The sequence below is a fragment of the Nannospalax galili genome, unplaced genomic scaffold (genome assembly GCF_000622305.1).
Source record: "Nannospalax galili isolate Female #2095 unplaced genomic scaffold, S.galili_v1.0 scaffold279, whole genome shotgun sequence".
In the NCBI taxonomy this organism is placed as follows: Eukaryota; Metazoa; Chordata; class Mammalia; order Rodentia; family Spalacidae; genus Nannospalax; species Nannospalax galili.
The window spans coordinates 2,311,133-2,326,743 of NW_008343971.1; the positions used below are offsets into that span (position 1 = coordinate 2,311,133).

The window sequence follows — 15,611 nt, forward strand, 5'->3', positions numbered from 1 at the left end:
TAAGGAGCACCACAAGAGAAAGAAGGGGCTCTGGAAAGGCCAACGCCAGAGACGTGGGGCGACACGGGTAGGGTGTCTCTGGCGAGCCAGGCTGCTGCAGAGCACGCGTGCACAGCCGTACGCCCGCAACTGCACATTCCACAGACACACACAAAAAACCCCACATCCTGCCCCCCGCGTCCCCCACGCCCTTCCTGCGGGGTGAGCAGCAGGCTCCTGGGCATGGGGACGAGATGCGGCAGGACGAGAACTCCAGGAGCGGGTGCCTGCCGCCCCCACGGGAGCACAGCGTACAGGGCTACGGGGCGGGAAGGGCGGCACCCGGGCAGCCTAGGAGAGCCGCGGGCTGGGGAGGGGAGCGGCCTGCGATGGACACGCCCCCTCGGGCTGGGCCCGCCCCCCGCTGCGGCGGGCGAGGGGCGGGGCGGGGAGCGGCATATATAAGGCGAGGGGCGGGCGCCGCTCTTTTGTCTCTTGCTGCAGCGACGCGAGTGGGAGCACTAGCAGCGCGGGCTCGGAGTGGGACTCTACGGTGAGGCTCAGCGCTGGCCTCGGGGCAGGGCTGAGGTGGACTTGGGGTGCATGCAGCCGGCGGGAGCGTATCCTGGGTTGCAACCCGAGACCTGGCGGGGCGGGAATCTCGGGGACCCGGTGGGCCACGCCCTGGAGGTGGGGGGGTAGCGGACCAGCCCCGGCTGCCGGGCTGCCTGGAGTGCCACGTCGAGAGGCGTAGGCCCAGAGCGCGCGACCGAGGGGACGCTGGTCCTCTTCCAAGCCCCAGGCCACCCACAGTCGCCTTGGCTTGCCCACCAGGATTGTTGTAAGAATATGGCAGACAAGCCGGACATGGGAGAAATCGCCAGCTTCGATAAGGCCAAGCTGAAGAAAACCGAGACGCAGGAAAAGAACACCCTGCCGACCAAAGAGAGTGAGTGCGCCCCTGCCCGGGTTCCCCACCCCGCCCTTCTGCCAGTCTGGGTGGCCGCCCACCCTTTCAGTCACACAAAGCACTTTGTCCCTCCCAAATCCTCTTGATCCCCAGACCTCGTGGGTGCCTCACCCACACCAGATTAGGGGGCTCCTCGGAGGCTGGGTATAGGGGTGGCTGCAAGGTAGCTCCAGCCTCCAGTGCCCGCATCCCGCTCTTCGCAGCCATTGAGCAGGAAAAGCGGAGTGAAATTTCCTAAAAGCCTAGACTGGAGGATTTCCCCTCCCCACCCCATCCCCGTGATCTCCGAGACCCCCCTCGTGATGTGGAGGAAGAGCCACCTGCAAGATGGACGCCACAAGCTGCACTGTGAACCCGGGCACTCCGCGCCGATGCCACCGGCTCGCGGGTCTCTGAAGGGGGCCCCCCTCCCCGATCGGACTGCCAAATTTCACCGGTTTGCCCTGGGATGTTATAGAAAATTATTTGTATGATTAATGAAAATAAAACACACCTCGTGGCATGGCTGGCGTGGTCTGAATCTATGAGTTGAGTGTGCGTGGGCTGTGCCGCCGCGGCAGAAGCCCCACTCGGAGTTGTTCCGCAGCCACAGAAGGGAGGGGGTTCCAAAGCATCGCCTGGCTGCGGGTAGGGAGCCGCGATCATAGTTTGATTTTGCGTGTTTCGCCCTAAGATTTCCTGGATTCTTAGTTGCTTCGCTCTAAATGCGACCCGCATAAAAAAATGTAACCCCATTTTGTCTCGAAAAAAATGCTTCTCAGTAAGATTTGCTTCTGAGCAGCTCTTGCAATCCCCCTGTCTTCTGGCCTCTAAGCCCAAATGCACACCGGAAGCAGTGATTTAAGGTGGGGAGAAAAGTGGGGCAGAGATGAGAAAAGGGAATGTTAAAGACGGCTGGGTCGCAGTCCAATCTCCCCTCACCCTCCGCCTTCCTTCTGGGTGTAACTGAAGGAGAATAAAAACAAAGGTGGATCTAGTGAAACAACGGCGGGTTGTGTCATAACTTGCAGAACCGACGTCCGAACCACTTTTTGTCTGAACCCAGCTGTAAACCTGCCGCGGATGCTAGAGTCATTAGAGGAAGCGCTTGGCTGAGCTGCCTCGGGTGCTATGTATGTATAGAGAGGGCGAGGGGCTGCCGCAGCAAAGCCGCGGGAGGTCACACCCTCCCGGCCTAAAGGCGGAAGGGGGTGGGACCAGCCCTGGGGGGCTGAATGGAGGAGGAGCCGGGGCTACTGGGCAAGAAACTGGCTAGATAACTGGAGTGGACTTTCCTGGAGGGAAGGGAGGGCGGCGCATTGCTTAATGATTCCCCCACATTTTTGCCTGATCCTCAAGGGACTCAATGGATGCTGGCAATTAGTTCAAATGAAATGTATCCCCTGGCCACAAGACATTTGAAATCTAGTGAGGCTTGGGGTCCGGGAGGTCCAAGTAGACCCAGTGAGTACGGAGTCTGGGAGTCATTGCCTGTTTTACATAGAGCTTTGATGTGATAGACCTACTCTCAGCTCTTGCTGGTACCTGGACACCTTTCCTGACAGACTGGAGAGAATTCTTGTTCATTGATAGACGTGATGTCACCGTGTTACAGTCTCCCATGCTGGAGCAAGAAACACCTTGCTCATGCTCTTGTCAGTATGCCAAATTAAGCTCATTCGTTCACAAGGAAAGGGGGAGAGAGAGAGAGAGAGAGAGAGAGAGAGAGAGAGAGAGAGAGAGAGAGAGAGAGAGAGCGCTCTGTAGTCCTACAAGGTATCTGCACTGAGTCCTCAACTGTAGGTCAGGGGTCCCAGGGCTGAGTCCTAAGAACTGAAATACCACCTGGCCTCACCTGCTCCTTGGTCAAACTGAAGCAGAGCTGCTACCATGGCCCCTTTCCCCCACTGTTTTCTTGACTCTTGTATCTTGATTGATGGCCTGAGCATAGTGAACCTGTGGTAATTACTAAGGTTCAGGGAAGCAAAGCATACTCATTTCCCTCCCCAGGGCACAGCCCAGCTCAGGATACAGTTTCAGTACAATGAGAGGAAGGAAGTCCCCTCAGTTCACAACAGACCAATGGTGGATGAAGGCTTCTTGCTGCCCAAATGACAGCACTAGCTTAGTCACTAGAACAAAACACCTGTGATATAGAAGTAGAAAAGGTTTCTTGTGACTCAGGTTTTTTTTACGTGATACATTGACCAGATCCACTGGCTTTGGATCTGTGGTGAGGCAGCGAACGAAGGTGGAAAAGCAGCAAAGCAAAACCACTCAACACCAAAAGTCATGGCCAGGAAGCAAAAGAGAAAGAAAGGGGTAGGGGTCCTATGATTCACCTTCCATTTGGCCCCAGCTATTAAAAGGTCACACCACCTCTCATTAGTGCTACCCTGAGGAAAAGCCTCCAGCACACAGAACTTTGACGGGCACTGAAAATCCGAACTATAGAAAGAACCATATATAGGGCTCATCCAGTTGGAGTTTTAGACACAGGCATGGTGGTGCATACTTAAAATCCCAGAACTTGGGAGGTAGAGGCAGGAGAATCTAGAATTCAAGGTCATCTTTAGCTACATAGTGAGTTTGAAATCAGCCTGGACTACTTGAGCCCCTATTTTTTTAAAAAAAATGATACTGGGTTGCTGATTTCTGTGTGATTCAGAGGCCAAGTTTTTGTTCAGCTTAACTCGATAGGAACTTTTTGAGTGCCCAATGAGTACCTATCACTGTGTTAAGTCCGTTTGGGCTATAAAAAAAAAAAAAAAAAACCGTGCAAACTGCAAAATGCAGAATGAAGGACACAAGCAATCCACCCCGGAAAGCAGAGGAGTTAGTCAGCTATGACAGCCACTGCTTCACAAAAGAGGAAGCATGAAGACAAGAAGTGAGAACTGGAGTGGGCTTTCTCAACAAGAGGAAGAGCCTTGCATGGTGATACCAGAGCGTGTTCAGTGAAGGGAAAAGGTAACGGTTGAGTGAAAACAGAAGCAGCCTTGAACTGAGCCTAGCAAGTGGGTGTATTATATCCTGTAGACATTTGAAAGGCACTGCAGATTTAGGGAGTTGAAGCAAATATGATCTGAGATGTCTGTGAAAACATGGGGAGATGTGAAAGATGCATGACAGCCCACTCACCATGATCAACATCATAATCACTAACACCCGTACCATCATCACCATCACTACCACTTCCATCACCACCATCACCAACACCAATACCTCCACATCATCACTGACACTTCAGTCAACAGCAACAACATGCACACACACACATTTCCTCCTACCCTGCTTGTGAAGACCAAATTTCAGTCAGATGTCAAGTAGCTGATGAGCTTCAAGATGTCCCACCCAGGGAGTGAGGCTTGATCAGTATACACTTAAGACCCCAGGTGTTCAGCATTATACAAATTTATGAGGACATTTTGTTTTGATTTTGTTGCCCTAAAGATTGGGGGACACTATTGGCAGTTCATGGCCAGAGCCTGGGAATGCTCAACATTCTGCAATGCATAGGACAATCCCACACATTGAAGATTTGTCTCATGTCTGCATGACTCTTTAACTTTCAACTATAGTAGAACACACATACGGAAATACATGGAAAAATACTCATAAGCGTGTGATCAATCTTCACAAGCTGAATAAACCTTAGTGTCTATTTCCAGTCACACCTATGGGGTTTACGTGGTAGTGCTTTTTGCTTTTGTCTGTGGTGCTAAAGATCAAACCCAGGGCCTCACACGTGCTAGGCAAGCACTCTACCACCGAACTAGATCCCTAGCCTTCATCTATGTTCTGCCAGCATGTATGTATTTCACTTGGTTTTTAACAGATTTTGTGTGTGTACATGCTTATGTGTATGGGGTGTGTGTGCATGTGCGTGTGCCAGTGTTTGCACATGTGGAAACCAGAGGTTGACAATGGACATCTTCCTCTGCTACTATCCATCTTAATTTTTTGTTTTTGCTTGTGTGTGTTTATGTGTATAATGTGTGTGTGTGTGTGTATGTGCTTGTTCAGGTGTGAGGGTGGTGTCTTGAAGTCAGAGTACAATCTTCGAGTGTCAATCCTCACCCTTCCACCTTGTTTGAGATAGAATCTCTTCATTGTTGCATAAGTGAGGCAGGCTAGCCAGCCTAGGAACTTGAGATTCTCCTATCTCAACCTCCCTGTAGTGGCATGTGGGGATTACAGATGCACTACAGCATCCAGCCTTGTTACCTGGGTTCTGAGGATCCTAATCAGGTCCTCAGACTTACATAGTAATTGCTTTTACTCACTAAACCGTCATCAGAGCCCATTTCTATCTTAATTCTTTTAAGATTTATTTCACTTTTTAAATTTATGTGTATTTGTGCATATGCATGTCTGTGTGTATATGTGCATGCAGATGTCCATCCAAGCAGGCCAGAAAAGGTCATTGAAGCTGTAATTACAAGTTGTTGTGAGTCACCTGATGTGGGTACTGGAAACTGAACTCAGGTTCTCTACAATAGCATCAAAAGCTCTTAACTGCTAAACCATCTCTCCAATCCTTCCATCTTATTTTTTTGAGGTAGGATCTCTCACTAAACCTGGAACTTTCTGTTTTGATTAGACTTGCTGACCAGTGAGCCCATGAGATCTGCTTGTCTCCACTCCCCAAGTACTGGGGTTACAGACACATGCTGCCACTCTCAGCTTTTTTTTAAGTTTGCACTTCCCCCCACCTCCCACCTCCGAGACAAGGTCTCACTAGGTAGCCCTGGCTAACCTGAAATTCACTATGTATATATCAGGTTGGCCACAACTCACAGAAGTCTGTCTCTCCCTGCCTCGCAAGTACTGGGATGAAAGACAAACACCACCACGCCCAGCTTTTTACATGGGTGCTGATGATCCAAACTCAGTTCTTCATGCTTGCACAGCAAATACTTTACCCACTGGGCCATCTCCCCAGCCCATTTTCTAATCTGAGTCTAGCAACAACTAATTTCACCCAATTTCATTATAGATTCTATTTTACAGTAATGCAAACCGCCATGTAAATTGAGGGATATATATAACTGGTCAAATGCAGAGAATAAATGTCTTTGAGATGCTTTATTTTAAGTAACACATCTTCAATGCAACCTCTACATGGCTTTTTTTTTTTTGGTTTCCCTATAGCCCCAGCTGTCCTAGAACTCACTATGTAGACCAGGCTGGCCTTGAACTCACAGAAATCCGCCTGCCTCTGCCTCCCAAGTGCTGGGAGGGATATATTTTTTAAAAAACTTAGTTTCACTAAGGGGTTGATCACCATTGCAGAAAATCATAGCGCTAACGGTGGTGTCCCTCCTGGTTTCTGAATTGTTTTGGTACAGCACAATTGTATATATGAAGCTGTTAGATCATGGTAACGTAGGCATGTGTGAAAAATATATACAGTGCAGGCTTTTATATGCTAGGATATGGTATTAGTTACTTTTCTCTTGCTGTGATGAAACACCATGACCAAGGCAACGTACAGAAGGAAGAGTTAATTTGGCTTTCAATTCCAAAGGGATAAGAGTCCATCCTATTGGAGAGGCATGGCTGCAGAGCATGGCCAGAGCAGAAAGCTTAGTGTTCACATCTTGAAGCCCATGCAGGAAGCAGAGAGAATAACTGCGAGTGAGGCACAGCTCTGAACTCTCAAAGCCCACCCCAGTGACATGTTTCCGCTAGCAAGACCGTGCCTCCTAAACCTGCACAAACAATACCACCAGCTAACCAAGTGTTCAAATACTTGGAGCTTATGAGGGGTACTTCTCATTCAAACCACCACAAATGTTTTGTGTCATATAGTATTAATCAGAATTTTGATATGGCAATAGCAAACAGGCCCCAAATCTCAATGACTCACAGCAACAAAAATTTGCACCTTGTTCACAGTACCTATAAGGTGCTACTCAGTTTCTGGTCTGAATTCCTTTTTCATATTGAGAGGCTAAATAGACAAAAGGAGAGGATACAGAGTAATTCAATGATGTTTCACTCCCTTCTCAGACACTACACTCCCATCCGAATTACACTAGCCAGGTAAACCATGAAGAAAGCCTGGCATGGATTGGGCAGTGCTGTGTGTGAGATACAAGCTGTCAAGCTGGGACTGTAATGGTCTTACAGAAACAGCAGGAAGTCACTGGGGCCCTGTTGTGCTTTAAACATGAAATGTCCCCCAAAGGCCCGTGTGTGTGAACACTTGGTCCCCAGCTAGTGGTGCCGTTTGGAAAGGTTATGGAAGTACACTTGCGGAAGGAAGTATGTCACTGGGGGCTGGCCTTGAGGTTTTGAGAGCAGGTTCCTGTTCTCACTTTCTTTGCTTCCTGTGTGCAGATGAAATGTGATCTCTCTGCTTCCTGACTGCCAAGCTGGCTTCATTATCTTGCTGCCATGCCTTCCTGCCATGATGGACTCTATCACTGGAACTGTAAGTCAAAAGGGACCCTTTCCTCCCTAAATTTCTTTTTGTCAGGGTAGTTTATCACAGCAACAGAAAAGTAGCTAAACAGCTAATTACATACATAATTTACTGTATGTATGACAGTGCATATATAAGAGTTTTGTTCGTTTGTTTGTTGTTTGTTTGAGACAGAGTCTCACTCTGTAGTCCAGGCTCGCTTAGAACTCAGAGATCCACCTACTTCTGCTTCCCAAGTGCTGGAATATAAAGGTGTGCCCAGAGAAGTTTTTATAAATTGTCTTTCTTAAATCATGCATAGTGGTGCATACCTATAATTCCAGCACTGGGGAGGTGGAGGCAGGAGGATCAGTTTATAGTCATCATTGGCTATATAGTGAGTGAGGTGGAGACCAATCCTGAGTTACATGAGACCCTGCAAAAAGAGAAAAATTTTTAAACATCATCTTTCATTTCACCTTCCAGTTAGGGCTTTTGTTGATTTGTGTTTTTATAATAAAAGGATAAATTATATATATATAATTGAACTCACAGAGCCGCCTGCATCTGTTTCCTGAGAGCTAGGACTTAAAGACTTGTGCCACCATACCCAGCAAGATAAGTTATATTTAGCTTTAATTTCACTTCAGAAAAGAGTAGTATTATAAAATATTTTATATAGTAAGGGATTTGGGCCCTAGAAGGTTGGAAGTCAATGGTGTGAACAGATCATGATGACTCCATTTGCTGTGAAGTGACTGGCTCAAGGGTAGGTTGTGGGTTGAGATTCTGACACAGGAGCTCACAGAGGAAGCCTGCCCACAAGCTTCTGGGAAGACTGAACATAATGAAAACAGACAAACACCATTGTGAAAGGATGTGATGTTTGAATGTTTGAACTACCACCCTCATCTTGAAGCCATTTAAGGATTCTAGCAGGACGATGGGGCAGCATTGAAAAATGGAAAGAATGTGGGTACTTGCTGAGCCCTTGAGCCACTGAGTTTTCCTTAAAGTGCTTTATCTTTGAACTTTTGTTGTGTGAAATAATAAATTTCTCTCAGGCTGGGGAGATGGCTGGGAGATTAACGTGCCTATGACACAAGTGTGGGGCCCAGAGCTCCAGTGCTGTGACTCCAGCACTGACTTGAGATGTGAAATCTCTGGAGCTAGCTAGTTAGCCAGACTAGCCCTGTGAGCAGCGAGGTTCGGGTTCAGTGATCCATCCTGCCTCAATGATCAGGAAGACTCCTGAATTCAAGGCCTCCACATGTATGTGCACACACATGCATATATACATGCATATGTATGCACAGACATACAAACATGCATATGTACCATACACACATACATACATACGTGTGCGTGCGCACATGAAAAATAAATACTTTTTTCTAATATTTACAAAATCTGTAATTGGGTTGTCTGTTATAGTCAAAACAATTCTAATAACCATCAGTAGGAATGGGAAGGGTCTAAAAACAGGAGGTAATGCAGACTTGACCCAGGGAAAGAACTGAAGGTGGTGATTTGCTGGAAAATGTCTAGCAATCAACTCAACTCAGGGCCAGCAAGGTGGCTCAGTGTGAAAGTTTTGTTACCAAGCCTGATACCTGATAACCTGAGCTTGATCTCCAGGACCCACATGGTGGAAGGAGAGAACTGACTCCTGCAAGTTGTCCTCTAGCCTCCACACATGTGCTGTGGCATGCATGAATACATGTATAAATAAATGTGAAAAAAAAAAACAGGAGGAAAATTATCAAGACTTCAGATTACATAGGCAATTACAGAAGTTGTAATCTAACCTGCAAACAGAAACTGATTTGTGTCATCTCATTTCTCTGCTTCAAGTTCCAGATAGGAAGACTAAAGAGTCTATAACCAGGGCAGTTCCCAGAAGATAAATAAACACACACACACACACACACACACACACACACACACACACACTTCTTAGGAGAGAAAGCTTTGCAGGCTCTAAATAAATATCACAAATTGATTTTTTTCTTTGTTTTGTTTTGTGAGACAGGATCTCACTGGCTGGCCTGGAACTCGCTATGTAGACCATGCTGGCCTGTATGTCACAGAGCTTTTTCTCCTCTGCCTCCGGAGTGCTGAGGTTAAAGGCATGTACCACCACACCTGGCACAAATTAACATTTTAAAAAATTACTGTATTTGTGCATGTGCTTACGAGCGTGTGTGTGTGTATGTTTGTGTATATGTGAACCGACATACAGCACAGTGTGCATGTGAAGTTCAATGACCAACTTGCAGGAGTCATTTTTTTCCTTCCACCATGTGGGTTCCCAGGAACAAATTCAGGTCACCAGGCTTGGCAGCAGGTGCCTTTCTTTACCTGCTCAGCCATCTCCCCCGCCCTCACAAACTAACTTTTTGGCCAAAACATTGTACAAAGGGAAAATAAAATGTGACTGTGAAGTTGGGACCTAGATTCTGACCCCTGAGAAGCATCTGTCAATTCCTGGGTCCTAGGCTAGGTGGATACTGAAGTTAAACAAAAAAGATTCTCCTGGACCTCTTTCTGTCATAGGTAAAATGAACAGAAAACCCAGATGAATGGGGAAACTCCAGACTGAAAATTTACAACTAAAAGGACAACGGTTTATTTATTTGGGGATTTTGTTGTTTGTTTGGTTTGCTTCCCCAGTAAGTTGAAGATGAATTTTTTTTTAATTTTTATTATTTTTATTTTATGTGTATGAGTGTATTGCCTGCATGTATGTAAGTGCACCCATGTCACACAATGCAGGGAGGCTTCAGATTCCCCTGGAACTGGAGTTAAGGACGGTTCGTAGCTGCCATGTGGGTGCTGAAAATCGAACCCGGGTCCTCTCTGCAAGAGCAGTCAGTGCTCTTAACCGCTGAGCCATCTCTCCAGCCCCAAGATGAATTTTTTTTAACTTTTAGATAAATTTATTGAGAATTTCATACATGCATATAGGTGTTTTGATCAAATCCATGCTCACTCCCTCCCCCACAACTCCTCCCATATCTCCCCCTCACTTTTTCCTGAACAATTTCATGTGCTCTTTCTTTTTTTTAAATAGGGCTTTTTGCTACTCTAACATTTCCCCCTCTGAAGAGGTAACCCAAAAATTTTTTAGGGATTAGATACAAGCTCCCAAATACTTTTGACATTTATGGCCCATGTTAAGAGGCCCAAGGACATTTTGACTTTTAGCCAAGAAACTGGCTACTTTTCTTTGGGGTCCTTTTTACCCTGCCTAGCCAATTCCTACCTCCTATTCTTATCACGCCATTCCCTGAAGAGGTTACCCAAATTGCTGACAAGGAATCAAGTCACAGACCACTCTGGCTTCAGAAGATGAATTTTTTTAAATTTGTATTTTTTTTTATGTGTATGAGTGTATTGCCTGTATGTATGTGAGTACACCTGTGTCATACAATGCTGCAGAGGTCAGAAGAGGGCTTCCAGTTCCCCTGGAACTGGAGTTAAGGACAGTTCATAGCCATGTGGGTGCTGGGAATCAAACCTGGGTCCTCTGCAAGAGCAGTCAGTGCTCTTAACCTCTGAGCCTCAAAAGAAAGCAACTTCTCAACCATAATGGCTGGGCTGGGGATGTGCTTTGGTAGTAAAGCACTTACCTAGTACGCAAGGGCCTGATTTCCAGGCTCAGCACCAGAAAATAGAAAAGATTAACAGTTGAAACAGTCTCTTTCTGATTACCAGAACTTCTTGGTGGCTTAAATTTTTTATTTATGTTCATGTGTGGGCCTGGATGTAAGTATGCATAGTATGAATGGGTGCTGGAGGAGGCCAGAAGAGTGCGCTAGACTCTCTGGAGCTAGAGTTACAGACAGCTGTGAGTCATCCCATGTTCATGATACAAAGCTAACTCAGGTCTTCTGTAAGAGCAGCAAGCACTCAACTGCTGAGCCATCTCTCCAACCCCTTGCTTGGTGTTTATACCAATTAGGTTTTTCAGAAACACAAATCTGACAGTGTACACACACACAGGGTGGTGGACAGATTTTAAGAAATTACCTAGTACAGATATAGGGGCTTGCAAGTCTGAAATCTGCAGGGAAAAAAAACAGGCTAGAAAACTTGAGCAGCAGCCTTTCCATGCTATTAATCTTGTCTTTTATTTATTGATTGGTTGGTTAAAACAAGATCTTCTACTGTAGCCCAGGATGGCTAAGAACTATCTATCAGCTGGGAGTGGTAGCACATGCCTTTATTCCCAGCCCTCAGGAGGCAGAGGCGGGTGGATCCTCTGTGAGATCAAAACCAGCCTGGTCTACATAGCAAGTTCAAGGCCAGCTGGGGCTATAAGGAGACCCTGTCTCCAAAAAACAAAACCAAAAAGATTGCATTTATTTTTATTTTATGTGTGTTGCCTACATATATGTCTGTGTACCCTGTGTACCATGTACATGCAATGCCTACAGAGGCCAGAGGCGGTGTTGGATCCCCTGGAACTGGAGTTACAGAGAGCTGTAAGTCACCATGTAGGTACTGGGTACCAAACCCAGGTCCTCTGCAAAAGCAGCCAGTGCTCTTAACCACTGAGCCATCTCTCCAGCCCCTCACAATGATCCTTTTGCCTCAGTTTCCTGGGTGCTGGGGTGGGTGACATGAGCATTTACACTGTCCTCCCCTTCATATTAATATCACTTGTTTGTGTGTGTGTTTATTTTGCCATATCCCAGGCTGGCCTCGAACTCTCTACGTAGCTGGGGGTAACACTGAACTGATATTTCTACCTCCACCTCTCAAGTGCTCAGATTTCAGGTGTGGCCCACTACACCCCATATGTGGTGCTGGGGATTAAACCCAGGAATTTGTGCATTCTAGGCAAGTACTCTGCCCACTGAGCCACATCCTCAGCCTCATGTAATAGTCTTAAGGGAGAATTCCTTCTCAGGAAAATTACCCTTTTTTTTTTTTTTTTGGCTCTTAAGGCCTTTAACTGACAGGATGACATCTGCCTCCAGGCTAATCTTTAAGTCTATTGATTGTAAATATGACTCATCTACAAAACACCCTCTGCAGGAACATCTAGATGGTGTGGGACCAAATAGCTGAGTACCAGACTCTACCCAAGTTGACACATGACAAAAACCACCACAATGTTGGAGGGATAGTTCCCATTCAGGCACCAGATTCAGCCAGTACTATTGCCCCAGACCCGGCCTGGCCTGCTTGGAGAACCAGGAAAGCAGGAGTCCAGCTCCTCTCCCCACTAGGCCTGGGAATGACCCTGAGCCTGAGGGCAGAAACCAAATGCTGCTTATTGAGCAGAAGGCAGGAAGGAGCCTCACTCTGAGCCTACAATCTCAGAGCTACTCTCAGGCCTGCAGTGCTTCTACCAGACTTCTTTATCTGGGACAGAAACTCACTTCTATGAAACTCTACTCTGTGGGTTTTCTCTCATATATATCTCAGTCCAACACCACACAATATAACCTCAAAACAGTTCATTTAAGAAAAGCTGCTAAACAAGACATTAAAAGATTTTTTTGCATTTATTTGTTTACTTTATGGGTGTGCAGGCCTGCAGTGCTTCTACCAGACTTCTTTATCTGGGACAGAAACTCACTTCTATGAAACTCTACTCTGTGGGTTTTCTCTCATATATATCTCAGTCCAACACCACACAATATAACCTCAAAACAGTTCATTTAAGAAAAGCTGCTAAACAAGACATTAAAAGATTTTTTTGCATTTATTTGTTTACTTTATGGGTGTGGATGAAGCTTTCAGGAGTCAGGTCCCTCCTTTCATCACCTGGGTCCCAGGTATTAAACTCAGGTAATCAAGTTGGCAACAAACATCTTTACCCACGAAACCATCTTATTGGCCCTTACCTTTTTATTATTGTTGCATGTGTGTGTATGTGTGTGTGTGTGTGAGAGAGAGAGAGAGAGAGAGAGAGAGAGAGAGAGAGGTGTGGGAGTACAGTGAATGCATGTGGAGGTCAGAGGACAATAATGTAGAGTTGGTTCTCTCCTTCCACCTTTATGTGGTTCATGGGGATCCAACTCAGATCACCAGGCTTGCCCTGCTAAGTCGTCTCCACAGCCTAGGAAATATTTTTAAGGAACACAGTTCATGAGGATAGAAATAAGGCCAAGATACATTAGGAGCTGAGACCTTAGAAGAGTGCCTGGATCTGGCCTCTGCCTGCTGGTGAGCTCCCCAAATCTCACTGTGCCCAACCCCCTGCATTGGGACCATGTGAGGCCCTGCCCACATTACCAGGGCTAGACTTCTTTGCCCTATGGTAGGGGCTGAGACCTTAGCAGACTACCTGAGCATGCCTAAATTGAGCCTCCCTTTAGCAAACTTCCCAAACTGTGCTGTGAGTGCCCACTAGTGGGGATCTAGACATTAAAAGGAAGATTGAGTGTACCTAACTGGAGCCTGACTCGGTTTCTGTGGGAGCTCCTGAGTAGCTGATCTGAAGCCATCAGTTCTCTTCAATATAAAATCTGAGAGAACCTGAAACCTAGACCAACCAGCTTTACATACCCAATAAGAAAATAACTTAGAAAGTTTGAGCTTGCTATAGCAAGAAAATTTAACCCATTCAGTATTCTCTTCCCCATGAGACAACCCGTTATATAGGCTCAAACAATGTAAAAAATAAATAAATAAAAATAAAATTAAAAAAAGAAAATAACTTAGGCACATCAACAATACAAACAGAAGCAGACTTCAACTCAATAAAGGAAGGCTTGAGTTTCATACCAGAATCACAAATAACAAAAGAAATCCATATGCCAAAATTACAATGAAAAAATAATAATATAGAAAACCTCTGGGACACTTTAAAAGCTGTCCTAAGAGGGAAGTTTATAGCTTTAAGTGCCTACATTTAAAAAAAAAAAAATGACTTAACATTTCAATTCAAGACTCTGGAAAGGCAAGACAAATGAAACCCAAACCCAGCAGACAAGAAGAAATAACAAAAATCAGAGCAGAAATTAATGAAATAGAAACAAAACAATACAAAGAATCAATGAATCTAAGAACTGGTTATTGGAAAAGCTAAATAAGATAGAGAGACCCTTACCTTAGCCCAGTTAACCAAAAGAAAGAAAGAGCAAATTCAAATCAACAAAATCAGAGATGAAAGGGAAAACATCACAACAGAGACCCAAAAGATCCAGACCATTATAAGGGAATACTTAAAAACCTATACTCTATTAAATTTGAAAACCTAAAAGAAATGGATGGATATCTAAAACCATGGTGACCACCAAAGCTAAACCAAGAAGAGATCAACAGTTTAAACAGACCCAAACATATAAGGAAATAAAAACAGTAATACAAAATCTCCTGACTAAGAAAAAGCCCAGGCCCAGATGGATTTACAGCAGAATTCTACCAGACATTTAAAGAAAATCTGTAACAAATTCTACTTAAATTATCCAAAAAGATAGAAACTGAGGGAGAACTCCCAAATTCCTTCTATGAAGCCAGCATCACTCTAATACCCAAACTGGGTAAAGACGCAACCAAAAAAGAAAATTATAGACCCATATCCTTAATGAACATAGATGCAAAAAATCTCAACAAAATACTTGCAAATCACATACAGACACACATCAAAATGATCATCTACCATGATCAAGATCAGCTTTACTCCAGAGATGCAGGGATGGTTCAATATACGCAAGTCAATAAACATCATTAATCATATACATGGCCTCAAAGACAAAACCCACATTGTCATCTCAATAGATGCAGAAAAGGTTTTTGACAAAATTCAGCATGCATTTATGTTCAAAGTCCTAGAGGGAATTGAGTTCCTTGGGACTCAATACCTTAATACCAAAGACTGGTATTTCTGAATCGTATGTTACATCTATTTTTAGTTTTTTAAGAATTCTCCACACTGATTTTCAGAGTGACACCAACAATTCAGACAAGGATGTCCACTATCTCCACTCCTTTTCAATACAGTGCTTGAAACTCTTGCTAGAGCAATGAAAGAAGAGATGGAAATTAAAGGAGTATGAATTGGAAAGGAAGACGTCAAATTATCCCTTTTTGTAGATAATATGATACTACACCTAAGAGATTCCAAAAATTCTACCAGAAAACTCCTAGAATTGATCAATACTTTCAGTAAAGTGGCACGTTACAAAATCAGTCTACAAAAATCAGCCTTTTTATATACCAATAACAAGTAATCAGAGAAAGAGTACAGGGAAACCTTCCCATTCACAACAGCCTCAAGATTATATATATATGAATTTATATTTATTTATATTTATC

General features: G+C 45.0%; 1 protein-coding gene across 2 annotated transcripts; it reads left to right on the forward strand.

Annotated features, from left to right (window-relative positions):
- Positions 1–406: 406 nt before the first annotated feature.
- On the forward strand, positions 407–1,455 carry Tmsb10 (thymosin beta 10). 2 transcript variants are annotated; one of them, XM_008840249.2, is made up of 3 exons: positions 407–532; positions 814–928; positions 1,153–1,455. In XM_008840249.2, the coding sequence occupies exons 2-3, from the start codon at positions 829–831 to the stop codon at positions 1,185–1,187; spliced, it is 135 nt and encodes a 44-aa protein (XP_008838471.1). In that variant the 5' UTR covers positions 407–532; positions 814–828; the 3' UTR covers positions 1,188–1,455. The 2 variants fall into 2 exon arrangements, with proteins under 2 accessions (XP_008838471.1, XP_029422858.1); XM_029566998.1 differs by having other exon boundaries at positions 497–567.
- Positions 1,456–15,611: the final 14,156 nt, after the last annotated feature.

Coding starts and splice junctions, on each gene's coding strand:
- Tmsb10 (XM_008840249.2), top strand. CDS start 829: ATGGCAGACAAGCCGGACATGGGAGAAATCGCCAGCTTCGATAAGGCC. Junction 929..1,152: donor CACCCTGCCGACCAAAGAGA/GTGAGTGCGCCC, acceptor CGCTCTTCGCAG/CCATTGAGCAGGAAAAGCGG.